A 26,894-nucleotide genomic window follows, 5' to 3' on the forward strand; every position below is an offset into this window, starting at 1 on the left:
ACTGTTTGACTTATTGCCTATAATGTTCTTTTTTAGGTTTGTAATCATACTTGACAAGATTAAAACAGTAATTAATGATGATGCAAGATACATGAAAGGATGCCTGAACATGAGGACTCAGAAGTGCTATGCAGTGAGGTCTAACATAAATGAATTTCTTGACATAGCCAGAAGAACATATACAGAGATTGTAGATGACATAGCAGGTAATGTAATTACTTGAACATATTTATTCTGTTTTTTTAGAAATAAAACAAATTTTTTTAGGACATGTTATGCTTTTTTTGCTGATTATATTAACGATGCATATTTTAAATTTATTTTTTGTTACCAAAACAAATAACAGATAATGTTAACAGATATTATCATTTAAGGAGCCTTTAAAAAAAAAAGATCTCACAGTGTTATAATGTGTCCCTTCTTTTCTACAAACTTAAATTTAGAGTTCATTCAAATTTAAATATAGGGTTACATGAAGGCTAGGAGAGTAGTTTACCTTCATACAATGTTGAGTATAACTTGCATGAAAAATACTGGCTATCAGTGCTAAAGGGTTTCATTGGAGGAAGAGATATCATTTTTGTCTAGAAAAGGTAGCATTTCAGCTAGTACAGTAATTCATTTTGTGAATTTACTAATCTCCTAGTTAATACAGACACTGTCCTAGGTACTGGGAATACATAGTGAACAGAACAAAGTCCCTGTCCTCATGGAGCTATAATAGTAGTAGAGACAGATAATAAACATACACACATATGTATGTGTGTGTGTGTGTATATATATATATATATCCATTGATATATATGGATATATATATTCATATTGATATATAAAGTATATCAATCATATATAGTACATAATTTCACATGGATTTAAGATATATGAAGAAAAAAATAGTAGGTCAGAGGGGTCAGAGTGTGACTGGGTGTGGAGGCATAGAGGATGGGAATATTTTTAGTAGAATAGCCTAAAAAGGAATTCTGCCCTCTGGCAGTGGTATACACTTAAGCACAATGGCCTGAGGAAACCTTAAGGAAATTTGTTAGGATGGTATAGGGCATTTCCTTACAGAGCTACTAAGAGATAAGGTCAGAAATGTAGACTGGGGATCAGAATTTAATTTTCGAAGGCCAGATTGGAGATGTTTCCCAAGGAGAATGAAGAGGCACTGAGATGTTTTTGCTCTATGGAGTGAAATTGATCAAGAAGATATGTTGAGTGAATTTGAGTGGAGCAATGGAAAGAGGAACTATTTTAAGCTATTACAAGTTAACAAAGCATTATTTTGGGTGTATATGAGAAGAGAGAGATGCAGAGGTTGAAGGAAGAATTGATAAGAGTTAATCATTGAACTCAAAATGGATTAAAGACCTAAATGTAAGGCCAGACACTATAAAACTCTTACAGGAAAACATAGGCAGAACATTCTTTGACATAAATCACAGCAAGATCTTTTTTGACTCACCTCTTAGAGTAATGAAAATAAAAACAAAACCAAATGGGACCTAATGAAACTTAAAAGCCTTTGCATAGCAAAGGAAACAAAAAACAAGATGAAAAGACAACCCTCAGAATGTGAGAAAATATTTGCAAATGAAGCAATTGACAAAGATTTAATCTCCAAAATATGCAAGCAGCTCATGCTGCTCAATATCAAAGAAACAAACAACCCAAACAAAAAATGGGCAGAAGACCTAAACAGACATTTCTCCAGGAGAACATACAGATGGCCAAGAGACACATGAAAAGATGCTCATCGTCACTAATTATTAGAGAAATGTGAATCAAAACTACAATGAGGGCCTTCCCTGGTGGCGCAGTGGTTGAGAGTCCGCCTGCCGATGCAGGGGACACAGGTTCATGCCCTGGTCCGGGAAGATCCCACGTGCGTGGAGTGGCTGGGCCCATGAGCCACGGCCGCTAAGCCTGCGTGTCCGGAGCCTGTGCTCTGCAACGGGAGAGGCCACAACAGTGAGAGGCCCGTGTACTGCAAAAAAAAAAAAAAAGCTACAATGAGATCACCTCACACAGGTCAGAATGGCCATCACCAAAAAATCTATAAAAAATAAATGCTGGAGAGGGTGTGGAGAAAAGGGAACCCTCTTGCACTGTTGGTGGGAATGTAAATTGATACAGCCACTATGGAAAACAGTATGTCTGTTCCTTAAAAAATGAAAAATAGAGCTACTGTATGACCCAGCAATCCCACTACAGGGCATATACCCAGAGAAAACAATAATTCAAAAAGACGCACCCCAATGTTCACTGCAGCACTATTTACAATAGCAAGGACATGGAAGCAGCCGAAATGTCCATCAACAGAGGAATGGGTAAAGAAGGTGTGGTCCATATATACAATGGAATATTACTCAGCCATAAAAAGGAACAAAATTGGGTCATTTGTAGAGATGTGGATGGACCTAGAGTGGAGTAAGTCAGAAAGAGAGAAACAAATATTGTATATTAATGCATGTACATAGAATCTAGAAAAATGGTATAGATGATTTTATTTGCAAAGCAGAAATAGAGACACTGATGTAGAGAATGAACGTAGGGATACCAAGAGGGAGAGTGGGGGTGGTGGGATGATTAGTAGATTGGGATTGACACTATACACTATTGATACTATATGTAAAATAGATAATTAATGAGAACATACTGTGTAGCACAGGGAACTCTACTTAATGCACTGTGGTGACCTAAATGGGAAGGAAATCCAAGAAAGGGGATATATGTGTATGTATAGCTGATTCATTTTGCTGTACAGTAGAAACTTACACAACATTGTAAAGCAACTGTACTACAATAAAAATTAACTTAAAAAAATATTGGGAGGGAGAATGGGCTACAGTGAGAGCTGGCTGTCTCTCTGTTTTCCAATCTACCAAGCAGCCAGGCCTGGCTGGTTGAAATGTGGCTCATTCCTCCTCATCCCATCAGAGTTTCTTTACCAACAGCAGCTGCCTCCCACTTACTCATGCCCAGTCATCTAGGGCTTGTCTCTCTTTGGAATTCCATTCATTTAGACTTGTGTCTGGATCTCTTGCAATATCTTTTATGACAGAAGATTTCTAAATTTATTGTTTTCTCGTGGTTACAGTGGCACTGATGGTTTTTTGTGACTTTTTAATATCCTAGCTGAAAGTGGAACCTTCTATAATTTCTTTGATTTTCTGGTTTTGTTTTTATTGGCCTTTTTTAAAAAAAAAAACTAGTTTTTTACTTTTTACTTTTTTAAACTTTTTTACTTTTTAGTAAGCTATTTATTTTTATTCTAGCACCAGGTCCTTCTCATTTAATTTGGAAGTAAGCACCATCTAAATGATCAGAAGGAGACCCTGGCTAAGGCTCTAAGTTTTTCTCATTCACTTTTTCATTTATTCAGTCATTTATTAAATTGGCAGACATTGGTAGAACACCAACCAGCCCTGAACAGAGCAGTGGGCTCGACACCACGGTGGGGCAAACACAGATGAATGACACAGTTGTGACAGTGGCTTAAGTTGAGTTTTAATTGGACTCACAAGTGTCTTCTCTTAGGAGACACAGAGATATCCAGGAGTAGACAGTGGGTCTCTTGTATAAAATGTCATTAAAAAAATCTTTCCTGCCTTCAAAGTTGAAAAAAATAAAAAATAATACAAATGAATCTATATACAAAACGGGAACAGAATCACATAGAACACAAACTCATGGTTACCACAGGAGAGAGGGAGGGAGGGACAAATTTAGAGTATGGAATTAACAGATACAAACTAGTATACATAAAATAGATAAGTGATAAGGATTTACTATATAACATGGAATTATATTCAATATCTTGTAATAACCTATAATGGAATATAATGTGCAAAAAAATCCCACTGGATCACTATGTTGCACACATGAAACAAATGCAATGTTGTAAAACAACTATACTTCAAAAAAAAAAGAAAAAGGTAACAAGACCTTCCTACTTATATATAAAATAAGAACAAGTTATATGATTTTTTTAAACATGAAGAGTATTTTTTCTCATTAAATTTCTTTGTTTTTCTTGTTTCTGGTCACTAGGAATGATATCGCAGCTTGCAGAAAAATACAGTCTTCCTTTAAGGACAAGTTTTAGCTCTGCTCGAGGATTTTTCATTCAGATGACTACAGATTGTACAGCCCTACCCAATGATCAGCTTCCTTCAGAGTTTATTAAGGTTCATTCTAGAGTTTTGGCTAGGAAATTATTGTTTCTGATTTTACAGAATTGCATTTACATATTTTCAGGCACTTCTTGAGTATTACATGACAAATTTCTGAATGTTTTGTGTATTGCTTCTCTTACTACTACTCACCCACCTAATAGCTTTACTAATCGAAAAGCGATTGAGAAGATTTTTTTAGAGAAATACCAAACACAGTGTTTCCCACAGCTCTGGGAGCTTGGTATGGCTAAAAAAAGGAAAATGAAGAAAGTCCAAAAGGAAGTTTTGATCAAAGAAGTTTGGAAAGTACTGTACTATCTCTTCTCAATGCACATCTGCCTATTAAAGGTTTAATGAAAGTCCTAAAGTAGAGAAATTTGCTTGATTTTTTAAAATCTCATATTGCCAAACCTTTGGGCCAGGGTGATATTTTTTTCTATATACATGTTAACTCCTCCACAATATACCAGTTTGGGAACGTCTAACCCACTTTGTTTTCTCTGCCCCCAGGGAGTACCTTTTGACAAAAACAAACCATTCAACTTTTGGGTCTTTAAAATACCTATTGTATTACCAAGTAATGAGGGATGGATGAAGTAAAGAATGGGCTGAGAGATTGAGTGAGGTTTCGATATGGGCCAAGGGCTAAGACGGGAGGGATCAGAGAGGGAGTGCGGATTACTATCTACCATGCATATTATTACTTGGTAATAAGATGTAGTGTTTTAACATTTCTACATTGCTACTTTAAGGCCTGTAAAAATAGTCATGTCAGATGGACCAGGTTAAAAAATTCTGCTTTAACTTTAGAAGTGATCTTCCTTTTCTCTTTCACAAACATTATTTGGGATTTTATGTGAGATTATTACCTGAAAAATTAAAGTGATTAACCGAAGTACCTATACTTCTATTGTTTTAAATCTGTATGTTTTATTTCATAAGAGTATATATGTATCTTGACATTTATTTTTTAATCTCCTAGCAGATTTCTAAAGTGAAAAATTCTTACAGCTTTACATCAGCAGATTTAATTAAAATGAATGAAAGATGCCAAGAGTCTTTGAGAGAAATCTATCACATGACTTACATGTAAGAGCACTTGAAATTTTTGAATACTGAATTAAATTTGTTTAATTTGAGGTACTATAAGTTTCATTAATTGAGTTTTTGTCTGGTTGTGGAAAATTATAGTTACAAATGTTAGCAAGGAAAGACCATTTTCTGGAAAACCATTTAAAACTTTAAAGTCTGTCATTGTGATTGGGATCACTGAGCCTCACAGAACATTCAGGGCAAATCTTAATTACAAAACCAAACCAAACAAACACATTATACTGTGTTATAGAAAAAGTTTGATACCCAACCAAATTTCTACATTTCAGCAGTACTTCATTTATTCTTTCCATAAAGTTTTAAGAAATGTCATAATGACATGAGCTTGAAATACCTGTAGTACCACTGATACTTTTGTAGTATATATTCCACCATGATGTAGAACTTGGCACATCTGCGCTTATCTTGGGCCCAGATAAGTTTCATTAGGTTTATTCTTTTTCTTTAGTATGTAAGCCCTCAAATTCTCATGCCTTAGTACTTACATAACAATATCACAATAATGCCAATCTTTTGCTGTTCATGAAACAGTAGCAATGTGTCTAGAAATAAGAACTAGGACATTGGTAAGCTGAGATGATAAAGATAAATGTTGGGCTTTCAAAACAATTTCAGAGCATAGACCAAAAAGATTATAAGATACAGTAAGCTGGGGAACATGTTTCTCCATGTAAGGGAAAAACTTTTATATTATGTCACAATATGATAACTGCAACATAAAAGCTTAAATAATTATGTTAGGATATGTGTGTGTGTGTGTGTGTGTGTGTGTGTGAAGAGAGAGAGAGAGGGAGAGAGAGAATGGGTGAGAGAAAATACATAATAGCTTTTGTGTTGAATTTAACATTGCAAAAACAAAATTATTAGCAGATGGGACCTGTTGAAGTATAGTGAGGGCTTGCTTTGACCTATATAAAATATTTCTATTAATAAGAATTTATTTTATTAATATTTAATAAAAGGAGTTATTTTAAAAACTTGGTGTTAACACACTAGAAGATGGATTCTTTGCTACTAAGTAACTGTGACCTTGAGTATAAGCTTCAATTTCCTCATCTCTAAAATGAGGCAATAGAACAATAGACTTTACCTGTAGTGTACAACTCAAATGTGAATGTTATTTTACCTCAGACAATGAATTTAATATTGTTTTACAATTGCATTGTATGTGTCTCTGTAAAAGGCACTACTTGTCTTACCAAACATGTACTTTCAGGATAGTGTGCAAACTGCTTAGTGAGATTTATGAACATATTCATTGCTTACATAAACTGTCTGACACTGTGTCAATGCTGGATATGCTACTGTCATTTGCTCATGCCTGCACTCTTTCTGACTATGGTAAGTTATTTTCTTTGGGATAAAAACATTGCATACTGAAATTTGTATTCCGTTCAAGCAATTTTATGTAACAATTATGAATGGTTTACATTTTTTTTTTTTACCTGAAATACAATGTCTTGCTTATGGTCCTAGACTAAGACTCAAAATAGAGAAAGTGAAATTATCCTTAAATTTTCTTTTAAAAGTCAGAAAATTATTTACTGAGAAATTGAGAAATCACAAAGAAAAAAAACAGCAAGAAACTTTAAAGTTTCCCCAAATAAGAAAGACTGTATGATGGGAAAAGGTATTTCACAAAGATTTTTTTCCTTTTTGATATTTCTGTATTTCTTATGGAAATGTTAAAATTTTCAATTGGTATTATATAGGCCAAAACTTCAATCTTTTATGTCTCTTTTGGGGTTAAAACCTTACATTAGAGATCAGCTATTTTAATAGTAGTTTTCTTAACTATTAAGATATTTGATGTTGCTCCATTTTGAGAGGGACCATTCTAAAACTCAAAACTTATAAATAGTGAATTTTTTATGTTAAAAATGATTTAAAAATAGTAAACCAAATTTTTTCTAATCAGCCTCACTTTTATAATGAATGCTTTCAAGTTTATCCATGTGTTTCATCTAGAAGCATGTAGCATTTTAACTTTTACTTGTCCTCCCACCCTCTTCACCTCAGAAATTATCTATACAGACCTGATCGTTGTTTCTTGCTATAAATTAACAAATCTTTTGTGTCTGTTTTCTCTACCCTCTGAGATTTCTTTTTACACAAAACTTCTATAACTTTGGACATAAAATTATGTTTTTATTTGGTTTTACTCTATTTTTAGACCTCATTCAGAAAGCTAAGTATATCAAATTTGAAATAATGCTTAAGACAAGGATTAAGTAAATGTGCAATTTTAGAGTACTTGTAAATTATTTTAAAAGTGTTATCAGTGGTTGGTTGATTCATTTTAATTTATGCAAATCTGAAAAACTTATGAACTCTTTTGGAGCCCAGCACAATGACAGGGAGCTAAGTCTTAGATTTTTCTGGAAATGAATAAAAGTTGTGATGTGATTAGACTATGTAAATTATAATTTAGAAAGATTGGAGATAAAATAATACCTTAATGATATTGTTCCAAATTGACCCAAGTAAAATCACTGAAGTATAAACAGTATGTACATACCACAAAATCTTTAAGTATAAATATATTAATCTTTCAAAAACATTTTTCTCTTTAGTTCGGCCAGAGTTTACTGATACTTTAGCAATCAAACATGGATGGCACCCCATACTTGAAAAAATATCTGTGGAAAAACCTGTTGCCAACAATACCTATATTACAGAAGGCAGTAATTTTTTTATCATAACTGGACCAAATATGAGTGGGAAATCCACATATTTGAAACAGATTGCTCTTTGTCAGATTATGGCCCAGATTGGTAAGTTGTAGATTTACTTTATAATTACCAGTTCTGCTCCCTATTTAAAACATTTTGTGCCCAGTGTTTTATTTTTATTTTTTTTAACATCTTTATTGGAGTATAATTGCTTTACAATGTTCTGTTAGTTTCTGCTGTATAACAAAGTGAATCAGCTATATGCTTACATATATCTCCATATCCACTCCCTCTTGCATCTCCCTTGCACCCTCCCTATCCACCCTTCTGGGTGGTCACAAAGCACCGACCTGATCTTCCTGTGCTATGCAGCTGCTTCCCACTAGCTATCTGTTTTACATTTGTTAGTGTGTATATATCAATGCTGCTCTCTCACTTTGTCCCAGCTTACCCTTCCCCCTTCCCGTGTCCTCAAGTCCATTCTCTACGTCTGCATCTTTTTTCCTGTCCTGCCCCTAGGTTCATCAGAACCATTTTTTTTTTTTTTTTAGATTCCATATATATGTGTTAGCATACAGTATTCGTTTTTCTCTTTCTGAATTACTTCACTCTGCATGACAGACTCTAGGTTCATCCACGTCACTACAAATAACACAATTTCATTTCTTTTTATGGCTCAATAATATTCCATTGTATATATGTGCCACATCTTCTTTATCCATTCATCTGTGAATGGACACTTAGGTTGCTTCCATATCCTGGCTATTGTAAATAGTGCTGCAATGAACATTGTGGTACATGACTCTTTTTGAATTATGGTTTTCTCAGGGTATGTGTCCAGTAGTGGGATTGCTGGGTCATTTGGTAGTTCTCTTTTTAGTTTTTTAAGGAACCTCCATACTGTTCTCCATAGTGGCTGTATCAATTTACATGCCCACAAACGGTGTAGGGGGGTTCCCTTTTCTCCACACCCTCTCCAGCATTTATTATTTGTACATTTTTTGATGATGGCCATTATGACCAGAGTGAGGTAATACCTCACTGTAGTTTTGATTTGCATTTCTCTAATGATTACTGATGTTGAGCATCCTTTCATGTGTTTGTTGGCACTCTATATCTTCTTTGGAGAAATGTCTGTTTAGGTCTTCTGCCATTGTGGATTGGGTTCTTTGTTTTTTTGATATTGAGCTGCATGAGCTGCTTGTATATTCTGGAGGTTAATCATTTGTCAGTTGCTTTGTTTGCAAATATTTTACTTAATCCATTTGAAGTTTATTTTTGTGTATGGTGTTAGGGAGTGTTCTAATTTCATTCTTTTACTTGTAGCTGTCCAGTTTTCCCAGGTCCACTTATTGAAGAGGCTGTGTTTTCTACATTGTATATTCTTTCCTCCTTTGTCAAAGATAAGGTGACTATATGTGCATGGGTTTATCTCTGGGCTTTCTGTCCTGTTCCATTGATCTATATTTCTGTTTTTGTGCCAGTACCATACTGTCTTGATTACTATAGCTTTGTAGTATGTCTGAAGTCAGGGAGCCTGATTCCTCCAGTTTGATTTTTCTTTCTCAAGATTGCTTTGGCTATTTGAGGTCTTTTGTGTTTCCATACAAATTGTCAGATTTTTTGTTCTAGTTCTGTGAAAAATGCCACTGGTAATTTGATGGGGATTACTTTGAATCTGTAGCTGCTTTGGGTAATATAGTCACTTTCACAATATTGATTCTTCCAATCCAAGAACATGGTATATCTTTCCATCTGTTTGTATCATCTTTGATTTCTTTCATCAGTGTCTTGTAGTTTTCTGCATACAGGTCTTTTGCCTCCTTAGGTATGTTTATTCCTAGGTATTTATGTTTTTGTTGTTATGGTAAATGCAAGTGTTTCCTTGATTTCTCTTTCTGTTTTTTTGTTGTTAGTGTATAGGAATGCAAGAGATTTCTGTGCATTAATTTTGTATCCTGCTACTTTACCAAATTCACTGATTAGCTTTAGTAGTTTTCTGGTGGCATCTTTAGGATTTTCTATGTATAGTATCATGTCACCTGTAAACAGTGACAGTTTTACTTCTTCTTATCCTTAGATTCATTTCATTTTGTTTTTTTCTCTGACAGCAGTGGCTAAAACTTCCAAAAGTATGTTGAGTAATAGTGGTGAGAGTGGGCAACCTTGTCTTTTTCCTGATCTTAGAGGAAATGCTTTCAGTTTTTCACCATTGAGAATGATGTTGGCTGTAGGTTTGTCATATATGGCTTTTATCATGTTGAGGTAGGTTCCCTCTATGCCCACTTTCTGGAGAGTTTTTATCGTAAACGGGTGCTGAATGTTGTCAGAAGCTTTTCCTGCATCTATTGAGATTATCATATGGTTTTTCTTCTTCAATTTGTTAATATGGTGTATCACATTGATTGATTTGCATATATTGAAGAATCCTTGCATTCCAGGAATAAACCCCACTTGATCATGGTGTATGACCCTTTTAATGTGCTGTTGGATTCTGTTTGCTAGTATTTTGTTGAGGATTTTTGCATCTGTGTTCCTCAGTGATATTGGCCTGTAGTTTTCTCTCTTTGTGACATCTTTTTCTGGTTTTGGTATCAGGGTGATGGTGGCCTCGTAGAATGAGTCTGGGAGTGTTCCTCCCTCTGCTATATTTTGGAAGAGTTTGAGAAAGATAGGTGTTAGCTTTTCTCTAAATGTTTGATAGAATTCGCCTGTGAAGCCATCTGGTCCTGGACTTTCGTTTGTTGGAAGATTTTTAATCACAGTTTCTATTTCAGTGCTTGTGATTGGCCTGTTCATGTTGTCTAATTCTTCCTGGTTCAGTCTTGAAAGTTTGTGCATTTCTAAGAATTTGTCCATTTCTTCTAGGTTGTCCCATTTATTGACATATAGTTGCTCGTAGTAGTCTCTCATGATCCTTTGTATTTCTGCAGTTTCAGTTGTTACTTCTCCTTTTTCATTTCTAATTCTGTTGATTTGAGTCTTCTCCCTTTTTTTCCTGTTGAGTCTGGCTAATGGTTTATCAATTTTGTTTATCTTCTCCCAGAACCAGCTTTTAGTTTTATTGATCTTTACTACTGTTTCCTTCATTTCTTTTTCATTTATTTCTGATCTGATCTTTATGATTTCTTTCCTTCTGCTAACTTTGGGGTTTTTTTGTTCTTCTTTCTGTAATTGCGTTAGGTGTAAAGTTAGGTTGTTTATTTGAGATTTTTCTTGTTTCTTGAGGTAGGATTGTATTGCTATAAACTTCCCTCTTAGAACTGCTTTTGCTGCATCCTATAGGTTTTGGGTTGTTGTGTTTTCATTGTCATTTGTTTCTAGATACTTTTTGATTTCCTCATTGATTTCTTCAGTGATCTCTTGGTTGTTTAGTTGCGTATTGCTTAGCCTCCATGTGTTTCATTTTTTTAAAATTTTTTTCCCGTAATTGATATCTAGTCTCATAGCGTTGTGATTGGGAAAGATACTTGATAAAATTTCAATTATCTTAAATTTACCAAGGCTTAATTTGTGACCCAAGATATGATCTATCCTGGAGAATGTTCCATGAGCACTTGAGAAAAATGTGTATTCTGTTGTTTTTGGATGAAATGTCCTATAAATATCAATTAAGGCCATCTTGTTTAATGTGTCATTTAAAGCTTGTGTTTCCTTATTTATTTTCATTTTGGATGATCTGTCCATTGGTGAAAGTGGGGTGTTAAAGTCCCCTACTATGAATGTGTTACTGTCGATTTCCCCTTTTATGGCTGTTAGTATTTGCCTTCTGTTTTGAGGTGCTCCTATGTTGGGTGCATAAATATTTACCATTGTTATATCTTCTTGGATTGATCCCTTGATCATTATGTAGTGTCCTTCTTTGTCTCTTCAAATAGTCTTTATTTTACAGTCTATTTTTCTGATATGAGAATTGCTACTCCAGCTTTCTTTTGTTTTCCATCTGCATGCAGTATCCTTTTTCCCATCCCCTCATTTTCAGTCTGTATGTGTCCCTAGATCTGAAGTGGGTCTCTTGTCGAGAGCATATGTACAGGTCTTGTTTTTGTATCTATTAAGCCAGTCTGTATCTTTTGGTTGGAGCACTTAACCCATTTACGTTTAAGGATATTATAGATATGTATGGTCCTATTACCATTTTCTTAATTGTTTTGGCTTTGTTTTTGTAGGTCTTTTCCTTCTCTTGTGTTTCCTGCCAAGAGAAGTTCCTTTAGCATTTGTTGTAAAGCTGGTTTGGTGGTGCTGAATTCTATTATCTTTTGCTATCTATAAAGGTTTTATTTTAAAGATTATTTTTAAAATTTATTTATTTTTGGCTGTGTTGGATCTTCATTGCTGCACGCAGGGGTTTCTCTAATTATGGCGTGTGGGGGCTACTCTTCATTGTGGTGTGCGGCTTCTCATTGTGGTGGCTTCTATTGTTGTGAGCACGGGCTCTAGGTGTGTGGGCTTCAGTAGTTGTGGCACATGGGTTCAGTAGTTGTGACTCATGGGCTCTGGAGCGCAGGCTCAGTAGTTGTGGCGCACTGGCTTAGTTGCTCCACAACATGTGGGTCTTCCCAGACCAGGGCTCAAACCCATGTCCCCTGCCTTGGCAGGTGGATTCTTAACCAGTACACTACCAGGGAAATCCCTTGTCTGTAAAGGTTTTAATTTCTCCATCGAATCTGAATGAGATCCTTGCTGGGTAGAGAAATCTTGGTTGTAGGTTTTTCCCTTTCATCACTTTAAATACATCCTGCCACTCCCTTCTGGCTTGCAGAGTTTCTTCTGAAAGATCAGCTGTTAACCTGATGGGGAATCCCTATATTATTTGTTGCTTTTCCCTTGCTGCTTTTAATATTTTTTTCTTTATATTTAATTTTTGATAGTTTGATTAATATGTGTCTTGGTGTGTTTCTCTTTGGGTTTATCCTGTATGGGACTCTCTGCACTTCCTGGACTTGATTGATTATTTCCTTTACCATGTTATGGAAATTTTCGACTCTAATCTCTTCAGAAGTTTTCTCAGACCCTTTCTTTTTGTCTTCTTCTGGGACCCCTGTAATTCAAATGTTCCCATGTTTAATGTCCCAGAGGCCTCTGAGCCTGTCCTGAATTCTTCTCATTCTTTTTCTTTATTCTGCTCCCTGGCAATTTCCACCATTTTATCTTCTAGCTCACTTATATGTACTTCTGCCTCAGGTATTCTGCTATTGATTCCTTCTAGAGTATTTTTAATTTCAGTTATTGTGTTGTTCGTCACTGCTTGTTTGCTCTTTAGTTCTTCTAGATCCTTTTTAAATGTTCTTGTATTTTCTCCATTCTGTTTCTAAGAGTTTGGATCATCTTTACTATCATTACTCTGAATTCTTTTTCAGGTAGTTTGCGTATTTTGGCTTCATTTATTTGGTCTTGTCGGTTTTTACTTTGCTCCTTCGTCTGTAACATACTTTTTTGTCATTTCTTTTTCTTTTTTTTTTTTTTTTTGATGGGTTGTGCTGCATTCCTGTCTTACTGGTTTTTTGGCCTGAGGTGTCCAGCACCGGAATTTGCAGGCAGTTGGATAGAGCTGGGTCTTGGTGCTGATATGAGGACCTCCAGGAGGCCTCACTCCAATTGATTATTCCCTGGGGTCTGAGGTTCTCTGTTAGTCCAGTGATTTGGATTTGGAGCTCCCACCACAGGAGCTCGGGCCTGACCTCCAGCCTAGGAACCAAGATTCCGCAAGCTGCATGGCACGGAAAAAAAAGAAAGAAAAGAAAGGAGCAGTACAATATCAAAGAATAATAAAATAAAGTTAGAAAGATAAAAAATATATTAGGAAAAATAAAAATATAATTGAAACAACTGCAACAAGGTAAAATAAAACCACAACAGAAAAAAAAAAAAAAGGAGGGCCTCCGGGGGGAAGAGGCCAAAAGGAGAGAACAATAACAAAGTATAAAGAATAAAAGAAAATTAGAAAAATAAAATATTTATTAGGAAAAATAAAAATATAAATGAATCAACAACAATGAATCAACAAGGTAAAACAGAACCCAAATCTAAAAGAGGGGGAAAAAAATGTCTTGGCTTTGAGGGTGGAGTTTGGTGTGGGGGGGTGGAACTTAGCAAGGGGTGGAGTTTAGGGCAGGACAGCACCTAGGCCAGTGGGGGGGTGACGTTTGAGCATGGGGCGGTGACTAGGCTGAGGACCCATGCAGCCAGAAAAGGCCTTGGTGGTGGGGCCTAGGTACGGTGACATTCAAGTGTGGGGTGGAGCCTCTACTTAGGACCTGTGCTGAAGGGGAGAGGCAGCACGTGGAAAAGAGGGCCTCTGGGGTTCTGGAGCTTGGAGATAAGGCCCTGAGGGAGGGTGTGTGGGTGGGGTTTATGCCCAGCGCATTGGAGGGTGTCTCTGAGTGTAGAGGTAGGGCCCTGGGTGGGGGTGTAGGGGCGGGGCTTGGGCTCTGCATGTCAGGAGGGAGCCTCCGAAGGCAGAGGATTAGTCCTGGGAACCCAACAGGCTCCCCGGTGCCTAAGTGGACAGGGAAAGCACTGGCTGTGTTCCCTTCCTCCTCTGCCTGCGGCCCCCCCCGACCGTCCCCTCCAGTGTCTCCTCCAGGGTCTCCCCCATCCCTGCTGGACTCCTAACTGTGGGTGGGTCCCATTGGGTGTAGGAATTCCTCTCCTCCCCCAGCCACCCCTCAGGGGTGCCAGTCTCAGAGGTCTGGCCTTTACTTTTGCTCCCCTCCCTCCCTCCCACTCCCTCAGGACCCGCCAGGCTGGAGGGGGCCTTGGTAGGCAGAGGATCAGGCCTTGGATCTCAGCAGTGTCCCGGGGGCCCAAGTGGGCAGGGGAAACCTGACCACACTCCCTTTTGATTCTCTGCCCTCCCAATGGTCCCCCAATTTCCCCCTTCAGGTGTGGGATCCCTTCCCCTCCCCCAGCTGCCCCTCAGGAGCACCAGTCCCATCCCACCTCCACTTCTCCTCCCCCTTCACTCCCCACATGCCCCACATCCTACCTGGTAGCTGGGGGTTCCTCCCATCCCCTTAGGTGTCCGTGGTCCCCCAGTGGTGCCTGGTAGGTGCCCTAGTTGTGCGGAGACACGAATTCTACATCCTCCTAGTCCACCATCTTGACTCCGCCTGTGTCCAGTATTTTAGATCTAGGTGCGTAATTAACCCAAGAACAGTTTGGAGTAGATTTTCTTACCTAAAAGTATAATAGTGTCTAATATATATATATATATATATATATATATATATATATATATATATATATATATATACACACACACACACACACACACACCATAAGTTTTACTATTTGGTATTTATTAAGCTCCATCCAGTTTGGATTACATTGTCCTGAAAATTTTGTGGGATATAACTAAAGTAGAAATTTCCTTACAATAGCTATTAATGTTGCATCAACTACTGCTAAACTGAATCATATAATTATCTGAGATTCAAAAAGTTTGTTGGGAGGAAAAGTGAAATAAGTAGGATAAACTGCTGATTCTAATAACCCAAGTAAGATTTTCCCAAAATTATAACATTGGGCACAGAAACATTTCCCTTACTTAATTTAAGGGGTACCAATAACTTGGCTACAGCAACTGATATATTACACACATGTGTGTATATACACACATGTAAATGGCTATCACTGGCCTAACATTGTTACATATTTCTTATCATAGAGGCATACTCACCGCTTATCTCTGAAAACTGGGTTCCTTGAGGACTATATGAATCAGAGATGAGATGATTGGTCCTAATGCAGTGGTTCTCAAGCAGGGATGATTTTGGTTCCCCTCATCCCCTGGAATTTGGCAATGTCTGGAGACATTTTTAATTGTAACAACTGAGGGGAGTATAAAATCCAGAGATGCTGCGAAATATCCTGCAATGCACAGAACAACCACCTTCTCCATTTCACCCACCCCAGTCCACACACATACACAAGAAAGATTTATCCAGCCCAAGATGTGGTTGAAAAACCTTGGTCTAGTGTAATGGATTGTAAGAGAAATACAGCAATAGCAATATTGATCATACAGTGCAAATTTACCCTTATTACCAGGAAAGAAAATTAGAGATGAACGAATGAATGAATAAAGAGTAAATATTTTATTGAGTTTATAGTTTAAAAGGCCATCTTAGATAACTTCCCTCCCCTTATAAGAATACTGATTCATATGTTATGTGATAATCTTACTTCTGTTTGAATTGTTATAAGGAGTTCTGTCCTTTAAAAAAACAGGCTATCTAATTGTTGGATAGCTGTAATTGTTAGAACATTCATTATACTGAATTGATATTTGACTTCCTATAACTTATACTCATTAGTCCTAATTCTTATTGTCTATGCATTTCAGAATCATCTAGTATCTCCTGAAAATAGCCTCTCAAATATTTGAAGAAAATTACTATTACTCTACTTCTCTTGTCACTGTCCATCTTCAGCCTCTGAAATACCTAAAAGTATATATATGATCTGATCATAAAGGAAACAGTAGGACTTGAAAGGCACCGAAGTTAAGAATATAGGCTTTGGAGCTAGACCTAGCTTGTCTAGTTACTGGCTGTATGATCTTAGGCAAATTATTTAACCTCCTTAGTTTTTCTATCTGTAAATAAAAATTATAATAGTACCTACATCTAAGAAGTGTTGTAAAAATTAAGCGAGATAATATATATAAAATCCTGTGGACTTAAGGGAAGGGTATGAGAAAGAAGGAGTCTTTCCAGATAGAGGTAAGAGAATGTTCCAAAGCACAGAAGCAAAAAACAGTATGATGTTCCCAAGGAACCACAAGGAATCCAGAGGCTTAGTGGTTCTTTTGCTTTGTAGAACAAAGAGTGGCTGTGAGAAGTGGCAGGCTTAAAGCTGGAGAGATGGGCAGGAGTCAGATTGTGAAGGGCCTTAGGTACTTAATGGAAGAGTTGGAACTTTATCCAGAAATCTATACAGAGCTATTGAAATTTAAGCAGGAGAATGGCATAATTGGATTTGAGTTTTAGATAGCTCACTCTGGCTAATGTATGGTTAGAGGAGAGCCAGATTAGAAGCAAAATACCAGCCAGTAGGTTTCTTTGATATGATGATAAGTTGAGAGCCTTTTTGGTGGAGATAACAGAGAAGGGAAAATATTAACATATACCATATACACAATATTCTATACTTGATACTTTCACATTTATTTTCCCATTTAATCCTTTTGGCAATCCTATGAGAAAGTGGTATTTAAGATATCTGCTTTCTGAGGTGCGATAATTATAATTGCCACTGTTATTATCATTACTTTTATTTTTATTAGTATTATCCTGACTTTTGCTTTCTCTTCCTGTGAGTCCTTATTATTCAGAGGTAGATCCTGTTCTTCACCTTTGCCTTTGTTTTATTTTATTTTATTTTGTTTGTTTTTGTTTTTTGGTTTTTTGCGGTACGTGGGCCTCTCACTGTTGTGGCCTCTCCCGTTGCGGAGCACAGGCTCCGGACGTGCAGGCTCAGTGGCCATAGCTCACGGGCCCAGCCGCTCCACAGCATGTGGGATCTTTCCAGACCGGGGCACGAACCCATGTCCTCTGCATCGGCAGGCGGACCCTCAACCACTGCACCACCAGGGAAGCCCTGCCTTTGTTTTAAATCCTGGACTAACCTGGCTTTGTTTCTTCACCCCCATTATTTCACCATTTTGTCTGTACAGAGTTCTGTATACTTGATACTTTTCCCATTCAACTATTTGTATATTTTTATCTTCCTATGGTTTTAGAATGCCTTTTGTATCCCATTTTGTAGAGTTAGGTACATTAATCAGATTGATTTGCTTTCAAAACATGAGTATTTTAGATTAGTTAGCCTGATAATTTCTCAGACAGAAAGTATTGTGGATGAAAATTTACCTTATTAAAAAAAGGACATATTTAAAGTGATGAAGGAGAAAAACCTACAACCAAGATTACTCTACCCAGCAAGGATCTGATTCAGATTTGAGGGAGAAATTAAAACTAAAACCTTTACAGACAAGCAAAAGCTGAGAGAGTTCAGCACCACCAAACCAGATTACAACAACTGCTAAAGGATCTTCTCTAGTCAAGAAACACAAGAGAAGGAAAAGACCTACAATAACAAACCCAAAACAATTAAGAAAATGGGAATAGGAACATACATATCGATAATTACCTTAAATGTAAATGGACTAAATGCTCCCACCAAAAGACACAGACTGGCTGAATGGATACAAAAACAAGACCCATATATATGCTGTCTACAAGAGACCCACTTCAGACCTAGAGACACATACAGACTGAAAGTGAGGGGATGGAAAAAGATATTCTATGCAAATGGAAACCAAAAGAAAGCTGCAGTAGCAATTCTCATATCAGAAAAATAGACTGTAAAATGAAGACTATTTGAAGAGACAAAGAAGGACACTACATAATGATCAAGGGATCAATCCAAGAAGAAGATATAACAATGGTAAATATTTATGCACCCAACATAGGAGCACCTCAAAACAGAAGGCAAATACTAACAGCCATAAAAGGGGAAATCGACAGTAACACATTCATAGTAGGGGACTTTAACACCCCACTTTCAACAGTGGACAGATCATCCAAAATGAAAATAAATAAGGAAACACAAGCTTTAAATGACACATTAAACAAGATGTCCTTATTTGATATTTATAGGACATTCCATCCAAAAACAAGAGAATACACATTTTTCTCAAGTGCTCATGGAACATTCTCCAGGATAGATCATATCTTGGGTAACAAATTAAGCCTTGGTAAATTTAAGAAAATTGAAATGTTATCAAGTATCTTTTCCTACCACAATGCTATGAGACTAGATATCAATTACAGTAAAAGATATGTAAAAAATACAAACACATGGAGGCTAAACAATACACTACTTAATAACGAAGTGATCACTGAAGAAATCAAAGAGGAAATCAAAAAATACCTAGAAACAAATGACAATGGAGACACGATGACCCAAAACCTATGGAATGCAGCAAAAGCAGTTCTAAGAGGGAAGTTTATAGCAATACAATCCAACCTTAAGAAACAGGAAACATCTCGAATAAACAACCTAGCCTTGCACCTAAAGCAATTAGAGAAAGAAGAACAAAAGAAAAGTTAGCAGAAGGAAAGAAATCATAAAGATCAGATCAGAAATAAATGAAAAAGAGATGAAGGAAACAGTAGCAAAGATCAATAAAACTAAAAGCTGGTTCTGTGAGAAGATAAACATAATTGGTAAACCATTAGCCAGACTCATCAAGAAAAAAAGGGAGAAGACTGAAATCAATAGAATTAGAAATGAAAAAGGAGAAGTAACAACTGACACTGCAGAAATACAAAAGATCATGAGAGATTACTACAAGCAACTATGTGCCAATAAAATGGACAACCTGGGAGAAATGAACAAATTCTTAGAAATGCACAACCTGCCAAGACTGAATTAGGAAGAAATAGAAAATATGAACAGACCAATCACGAGCACTGAAATTGAAAATGTGATTAAAAATCTTCCCACAAACAAAAGTCCAGGACCAGATGGCTTCACAGGCGAATTCTATCAAACATTTAGAGAAAAGGTAACACCTATCTTTCTCAAACTCTTCCAAAATATAGCAGAGGGAGGAACACTCCCAGACTCATTCTACGAGGCCACCGTCACCCTGATACCAAAACCAGACAAGGATGTCATAAAGAAAGAAAACTACAGACCAATATCGCTGAGGAACATAGATACAAAAATCCTCAACAGAATACTAGCAAACAGAATCCAACAGCACATTAAAAGGATCATACACCGTGATCAAGTGGGGTTTACCCCAGGAATGTAAGGATTCTTCAATATATGCAAATCAATCAATGTGATACACCATATTAACAAATTGAAGGAGAAAAACCATATATCATCTCGTTAGATGCAGAGAAAGCTTTTGACAAAATTCAACACCATTTATGATAAAAACCCTCCACAAAGTAGGCATAGAGGGAACTTACCTCAACATAATAAAGGCCATATATGACAAACCCACAGCCAACATTGTCCTCAAAGGTGAAAAACTGAAAGCATTTCCACTAAGATCAGGAGCAAGACAAGGTTGCCCACTCTCACCACTCTTATTCAACATAGTTTTGGAAGTTTTAGCCACAGCAATCAGAGAAGAAAAGGAAATAAAAAGGAATCCAAATCATGAAAGAAGAAGTAAAGCTGTTACTGTTTGCAGATGACGTGATACTATACATAGAGAATCCTAAAGATGCTACCAGAAAACTACTAGAGCTAATCAATATTTGGTAAAGTAGCAGGATACAAAATTAATGCACAGAAGTCTCTGGCACTCCTTTACACTAATGATGAAAAATCTGAAAGTGAAATTAAGGAAACACTCCCATTTAGCATTGCAACAAAAAGAATAAAATATTTAAGAATAAACCTACCTAAGGAGACAAAAGACCTGTATGCAGAAAATTATAAGACACTGATGAAAGAAATTAAAGATGATACAAATAGATGGAGAGATATACCATGTTCTTGGATTGGAAGAATCAATATTGTGAAAATGACTCTACTACCCAAAGCAATCTACAGATTCAATGTAATCCCTATCAAACTACCACTGGCATTTTTCACAGAACTAGAACAAAAAATTTTAGAATTCATATGGAAACACAAAAGACCCCGAATAGCCAAAGTAATCTTGAGAACGAAAAACGGAGCCTGAGGAATCAGGCTCCCTGACTTCAGCCTGTACTACAAAGCTACAGTAATCAAGACAGTATGGTACTGGCATAAAAACAGAAATATAGATCAATGGAACAGGATAGAAAGCCCAGAGATGAACCCACACACATATGGTCACCTTATCTTTTCTAAAGGAGGCAGGAATGTACAGTGGAAAAAGGACAGCCTCTTCAATAAGTGGTGCTAGGAAAACTGGACAGGTACATGTAAAAGTATGAGTTTAGAACACTCCCTAACACCATACACAAAAATAAGCTCAAAATAGATTAAAGACCTAAATGTAAGGCCAGAAACTATCAAACTCTTAGAGGAAAACATAGGCAGAACACTCTGACATAAATCACAGCAAGATCCTTTTTGACCCACCTCCTAGAGAAATGGAAATAAAAATAAACAAATGGGACCTAATGAAACTTCAAAGCTGTTGCACATCAAAGGAAACCATAAACAAGACCAAAAGACAAGCCTGAGATTTGGAGAAAATATTTGCCAATGAACCACCTGGCAAAGGATTAATCTCCAAAATTTACAAGCAGCTCATACAGCTCAGTAACAAAAAACAAACAACCCAATCCAAAAATGGGCAGAAGACCTAAATAGACATTTCTGCAAAGAAGATATACAGAGTGCCAACAAACACATGAAAGAATGCTCAACATCATTAATCATTAGAAAAATGCAAATCAAAACTACAATGACATATCATCTTACACTGGTCAGAATGTCCATCATCAAAAAATCTAGAAACAATAATTGCTGGAGAGGGTGTGGAGAAAAGGGAACACTCTTGCACTGCTGGTGGGAATGTAGGTTGTTACAGCCACTATGGAGAACAGTATGGAGGTTCCTTAAAAAACTACAAATAGAACTACCATATGACCCAGCAATCCCACTACTGGGCATATACCCTGAGAAAACCATAATTCATAAGAGCCATGTACCAAAATGTTCATTGCAGCTCTATTTACAGTAGCCAGGAGATGGAAAGAACCTAAGAGCCCATCATCGGATGAATGGATAAAGAAGATTTGTCACATATATACAATGGAATATTACTCAGCCATAAAAGGAAACGAAATTGGGGCTTCCCTGGTGGCGCAGTGGTTGAGAGTCTGCCTGCCGATGTAGGGGGCACGAGTCCGGGAAGATCCCACATGCCACGGAGCGGCTGGGCCTGTGAGCCATGGCCGCTGAGCCTGCGCGTCCGGAGCCTGTGCTCGGCAACGGGAGAGGCCACAACAGTGAGGGCCCGCGTACTGCAAAAAAAAAAATAAGAAACGAAATTGAGTTATTTGTAGTGAGATGGATGGACCTAGAGTCTGTCATACAGAGTGAAGTAAGTCAGAAGGAGAAAGACAAATACCGTATGCTAACACATATATATGGAATCGAAGAAAAAAAAAATGTCATGAAGAACCTAGGGGTAAGACAGGAATAAAGACACAGACCTACTGGAGAATGGACTTGAGGATATGGGGAGGGGAAAGGGTAAGCTGTGACAAAGTGAGAGAGTGGCATGGACATATATACACTACCAAACATAAAATAGCTAGTGGGAAGCAGCCTCATTGCACAGGGAGATCAGCTCGGTGCTTTGTGACCACCTAGAGGGGTGGGATAGGGAGGGTGGGAGGGAGGGAGACACAATTGGGAAGAGATGGGAACATATGTATATGTATAACTGATTCACTTTGTTATAATACAGAAACTAACACACCATTGTAAAGCAATTATACTCCAATAATGATGTAAAAAATAAATAAAGATCAGCTGTTAACCTTAAAAAACAAAATTAAGTGTTTTGCATTCATTCTAATTGTGGGTATTTCTGTACTCTTCTAATAAGAGATATTTCCTAATATATCTTTCTATAATGATTTTATCAACTTGAGCTTCATAACCATTTCCTTCAGATTTACGTATTTTGAGTATTCTTTATCATCTAAATATATTATATAAAATTTTTATCAAGTTTATAACAAATCTTTCTAATATACTTGAATATATGTTATCTATTTTCAACTTCCAAATAACTGTACAATAGGTAGGGTAAGTATTTCCATTTTTTATGTGAGGAAGATGAATCTGGGAGACTTAAGTGCTGTCCAAGGTTATACAGTAAATGACAGAGCTGGGGCCACATCTTCTAGTTCCATACCCAGTGATTGTTCCACCACCTTAATTCTTAGACAGCCTAGTAAATAATCTGAGTTGGTGGAAAGTGCAAAATGTTAGTAGTACTTACGTTTTATAAAAGCATCTCAGTTTACTTTGACCTTATATTTTATAGGATCATATGTTCCAGCAGAATATGCTTCTTTTAGAATTGCTGAACAGATTTTTACAAGAATAAGTACTGATGATGATATTGAAACAAATTCATCAACATTTATGAAGGAAATGAAAGAGGTACCCAAGCTCAACTTTTCTTCTGTTAAAATCATTGAATTCTCCTATTAATGGTCAGTTATAACATAAGAAAGTATTCTTATACTAAAGCATGCAGATGTGTTTATACTCCTCTACAAGAGCCAGAGGGCAGTCAAAGACAGCTTCCTAATTTCTGTCTTATGTGGAAATGGAACCAAATGTTTTAATGAAAAATACAGCTTTAAAGAAAAAGCTAGTATTATTGAGTGATAAAAATGCGCATTCATGTTTCTGTGTGAAATATATAAAAGACTTCAGAAAACAATGACCTAGTCAGGAACATTTTGCATAGTATCTATTGTTCCTGTTAGGCTTGATTTTAAAATAAAAGATCACTGTGTTAAAAGGCTTTTAAAAATCATCCTCTTCTGTGCTCTTGTAGAATTTTCACTTCCTCTAACAAAGTACGTATCATGCCCTATTTTTGATCTGAGCAAATGTCAAGTAAGCTTGAATGGCTAAAGGAATTCAGTATAGCTCTTGGGCTATCTTTAGTAGGTAGGAGTTATTGGATCACTATGCAGATAACTTTTTTTCTTTAGATAGCGGGAGAATAAAGTTATTTGCCCACAGTATATGATATTTGTATAATTATTTAGTATGTGTTGACTATATATGGGAGAATATAGCAATATACTAGGTGTTTGAGGTGTATTTTTAAGTGGTCCTAGCTCTCAAGAAGCTTAGTCCTATGGAAAGGTAAAATGGCCACGAAGGTTACTATTGTGTCATGACATACATCTTTATTGGGCATGAGTTTAAGTTTCTTTAATTGGGAATCAATGGACTTGGATGCTTTTCCCTAAATTTTTCTTTTCATTTTTACTGGCTATAGAGATGGTAAAATAAATTTGAGAGATAGTTCCGAGCGTTTTATGACAACAATTGATTAATCATTTGTAGAGAAGAAAACGACCATCTTTGTGCTTTATTTAAACATTTAATTCATTGGTTTATTTCACTGTATCTGAAATATCAATATTTTAGATAATGTTTAATTACCCTGTTGTCTCATACACATATGCATATGACTATGTCCACTCCAAAAATATATTCTGTTAATACATTTATTCTATTGGAATTACTAGTAATGAGATTTTTAGAAAGAAAAGCAATGCGTTAGTTTCTGCTCAGCAGGATTTCTCTGTAAAACTATATTTCAAATGAACTAATTATGAGACTGGATTTTTCCTCATTTTTTCCTATAATAGTGACAGCTGTTTGGTCACAATGAATAATACTGAAATTATATTTTCAGATAGCATATATTCTACATAATGCTAATGACAAATCACTCATATTAATTGATGAACTTGGCAGAGGTACTAATACAGAAGAAGGTATTGGCATTTGTTACGCTGTTTGTGAATATCTGCTGAGATTAAAGGTATTCTTCTCTATTTATTTTAAGTACATTAATTTTGAGCCCGTTTTTAAAATTTCTTTTATTGAATGAAAAAATGTAAAAATTGTACAGTGCCTTACAATTTTCAAAAGTTTCACCCAGATAATTTCATGTAATCCCATAATAACCCTTTTTCTTTTTTCCCCTGCCCATATATTGCCTCTGCCTCCTTCCCTCTCCCCACTGGTAGCCACTAGTTTGTTCTCTATATCTGTGAGTCTGTTTCTTTTTGTTTTATTCACTTTGTGTTGTAGTTTTAGATTCTACATAAAAGTGATACCATACAGTATTTGTCTTTCTCTGTCTGACTTATTTCACTTAGCATAATGCCCTCCAAGTCCATCCATGTTGCTGCAAATGGCAAAATGTCATTCTTTTTTCAGACATGGAAAACAAACTTAAGGTTACCAAGGAAAAGTGGGGAGGGGTAAACTAGGGATTAACGGATACACACTACTGTATACAAAATAGATAAACAACAAGGACCTACCGTAGCACGGGGAACTATAATATCTTGCAATAACCTATAATGGGAAAGAATCTGAAAAATAATATATATATATATATATTCTTTTGCTGTACATCTGAAACATTGAATTTTCATTCTTATTAATGGCTGAGTAGTGTTCCACTGTGTATGTGTGATATATATATGTATTATATATATATATATATATATATATATATACACACACCACATCTTCTTTATCCACATATCTGTTTTTATAAATTTATTTATTTTATTTTATTTATTTTGTTTTTGGCTGCATTGGGTCTTTGTTGCTTCGCATGGGCTTTTCTGTGCTTGCAGTGAGCGGGGGCTACTCTTGGCTGTGGTGCACGGGCTTCTCATTGCGGTGGCTTCCCTTGTTGGGAGCACAGGCTCTAGGTGCGTGGGCTTCAGTAGTTGTGGCACATATGCTCAGTAGTTGTGGCCCACAGGCTCTAGAGTGCAGGCTCAGTAGTTGTGGTCCATGAGCTTAGTTGCTCCATGGCATGTGGGATCTTCCCGGACCAGGGCTTGAACCCGTGTCTCCTGCATTGGCCGGTGGATTCTTAACCACTGTGCCACCAGGGAAGCCCTCCATATACCTGTTGATGGACACTTAGGTTGCTTCCATACCTTGGCTATTGTAAATAAAATGCGTTGAGTCCTTTTTTGATGTATCCTTTATAAATTCATCACAATTGGATTTTACAGGCACCTACAAAATGGCTCATTAAACAATTTTAGTTAATAAAAACATACCATAGCATTTATATTTTCTTCATTTCTGATGGAAGCAAGAACAGTTAATATGATAGTCATGATGTATAAAAGGAAAGGAGGAAATCAAGAAATAAAAATAATGTCAAAACTAGTCACTTGGCTTTAATTTAATCAAATTAAATAGCAAAACATGAAAACATTTCAATAATTGACTCTATATGTAATAACATTGACTGTGATGTCACAACATGAAGTAAGCTATGTGTCTGAAGTCACTTTATGGAAAATCTACTTAGCTGAGATTTCACTTCTTTAAAGGAAATGTTTTTTTCATAAATCAACTGTGTTAAACTATGATTTTTGCTCTATTATTAAGGTAACTTGTAAAATATCTTTTTAGATAATCACTCAAAATATATACTGGTGTGAAAAAACTTAAATAAAAATATTTTACTATATTTAAAGTACCTTAAAATATCCCTAAGATGAGGTTCTATACCTTAAATAAGAGTCCACAGTGATTTATTATATATAGAATGAGAAAAATCTTTTTTTCTTTTTTTTAAAATATTTTCATTTTTTTTTCTTTTTTGAGAAAAATCTTATTTTATACTTAAAGAAGGATATGTGATGAATCAGAACTAATGTTAATAGATAACATTAGTCTTTGTAATTCTGAATCTCTTTCAGTCGATAAGAATTTCTCATATAAATAAGATGCATATATTACTTATTGGGATTAAAGGCTAATTAGTAACAGTGTTGCTAAATTTTATATGTCAGCTTGACTGGTCTATGGAGTACCCAGACATTTGGTCAGACATTTTCTGAGTGTATCTGTGAGGGTGTTTCTGAATGAGATTAGAATTTGAATTGGTAGAATGAGTAAAGCAGATTGCCCTTTCTAATGTGGGGGAGCCTTAGCCAGTCACTTTTGAGTGGGGCCCAGTTGAAGGCCTGAATAGAATGAAAAGATTGACCCCTTGGAGTAGGAGGAAACTCCTGCCTGACTACCTTCAGTCTTGAACATCGGTTCTTTCCTGCCTTTAGTCTGGAACTGAAACATCAGCTCTTTCTGGGTCTTGAGCATGCTAACATTTAGACTAGAACTACACCATTGACCCTCGTTGTTCTCAGGCCTTTGGACTTGG

General features: G+C 36.3%; 1 protein-coding gene across 1 annotated transcript in view; it reads left to right on the forward strand.

Annotated features, from left to right (window-relative positions):
• The window catches only part of MSH4 (mutS homolog 4), a 96,713-nt gene that overhangs the window by 54,950 nt on the left and 14,869 nt on the right, over nt 1-26,894 (forward strand). Inside the window, exons 11-17 of the mRNA XM_065881894.1 lie at nt 37-206; nt 4,054-4,190; nt 5,164-5,267; nt 6,508-6,632; nt 7,865-8,065; nt 22,989-23,107; nt 24,387-24,515. Coding sequence (XP_065737966.1) covers nt 37-206; nt 4,054-4,190; nt 5,164-5,267; nt 6,508-6,632; nt 7,865-8,065; nt 22,989-23,107; nt 24,387-24,515 — 985 coding nt within the window. The remainder of the gene's footprint in view (nt 1-36; nt 207-4,053; nt 4,191-5,163; nt 5,268-6,507; nt 6,633-7,864; nt 8,066-22,988; nt 23,108-24,386; nt 24,516-26,894) is intronic.

Source organism: Phocoena phocoena, chromosome 1 (assembly GCF_963924675.1).
Source record: "Phocoena phocoena chromosome 1, mPhoPho1.1, whole genome shotgun sequence".
Classification (NCBI taxonomy): Eukaryota; Metazoa; Chordata; class Mammalia; order Artiodactyla; family Phocoenidae; genus Phocoena; species Phocoena phocoena.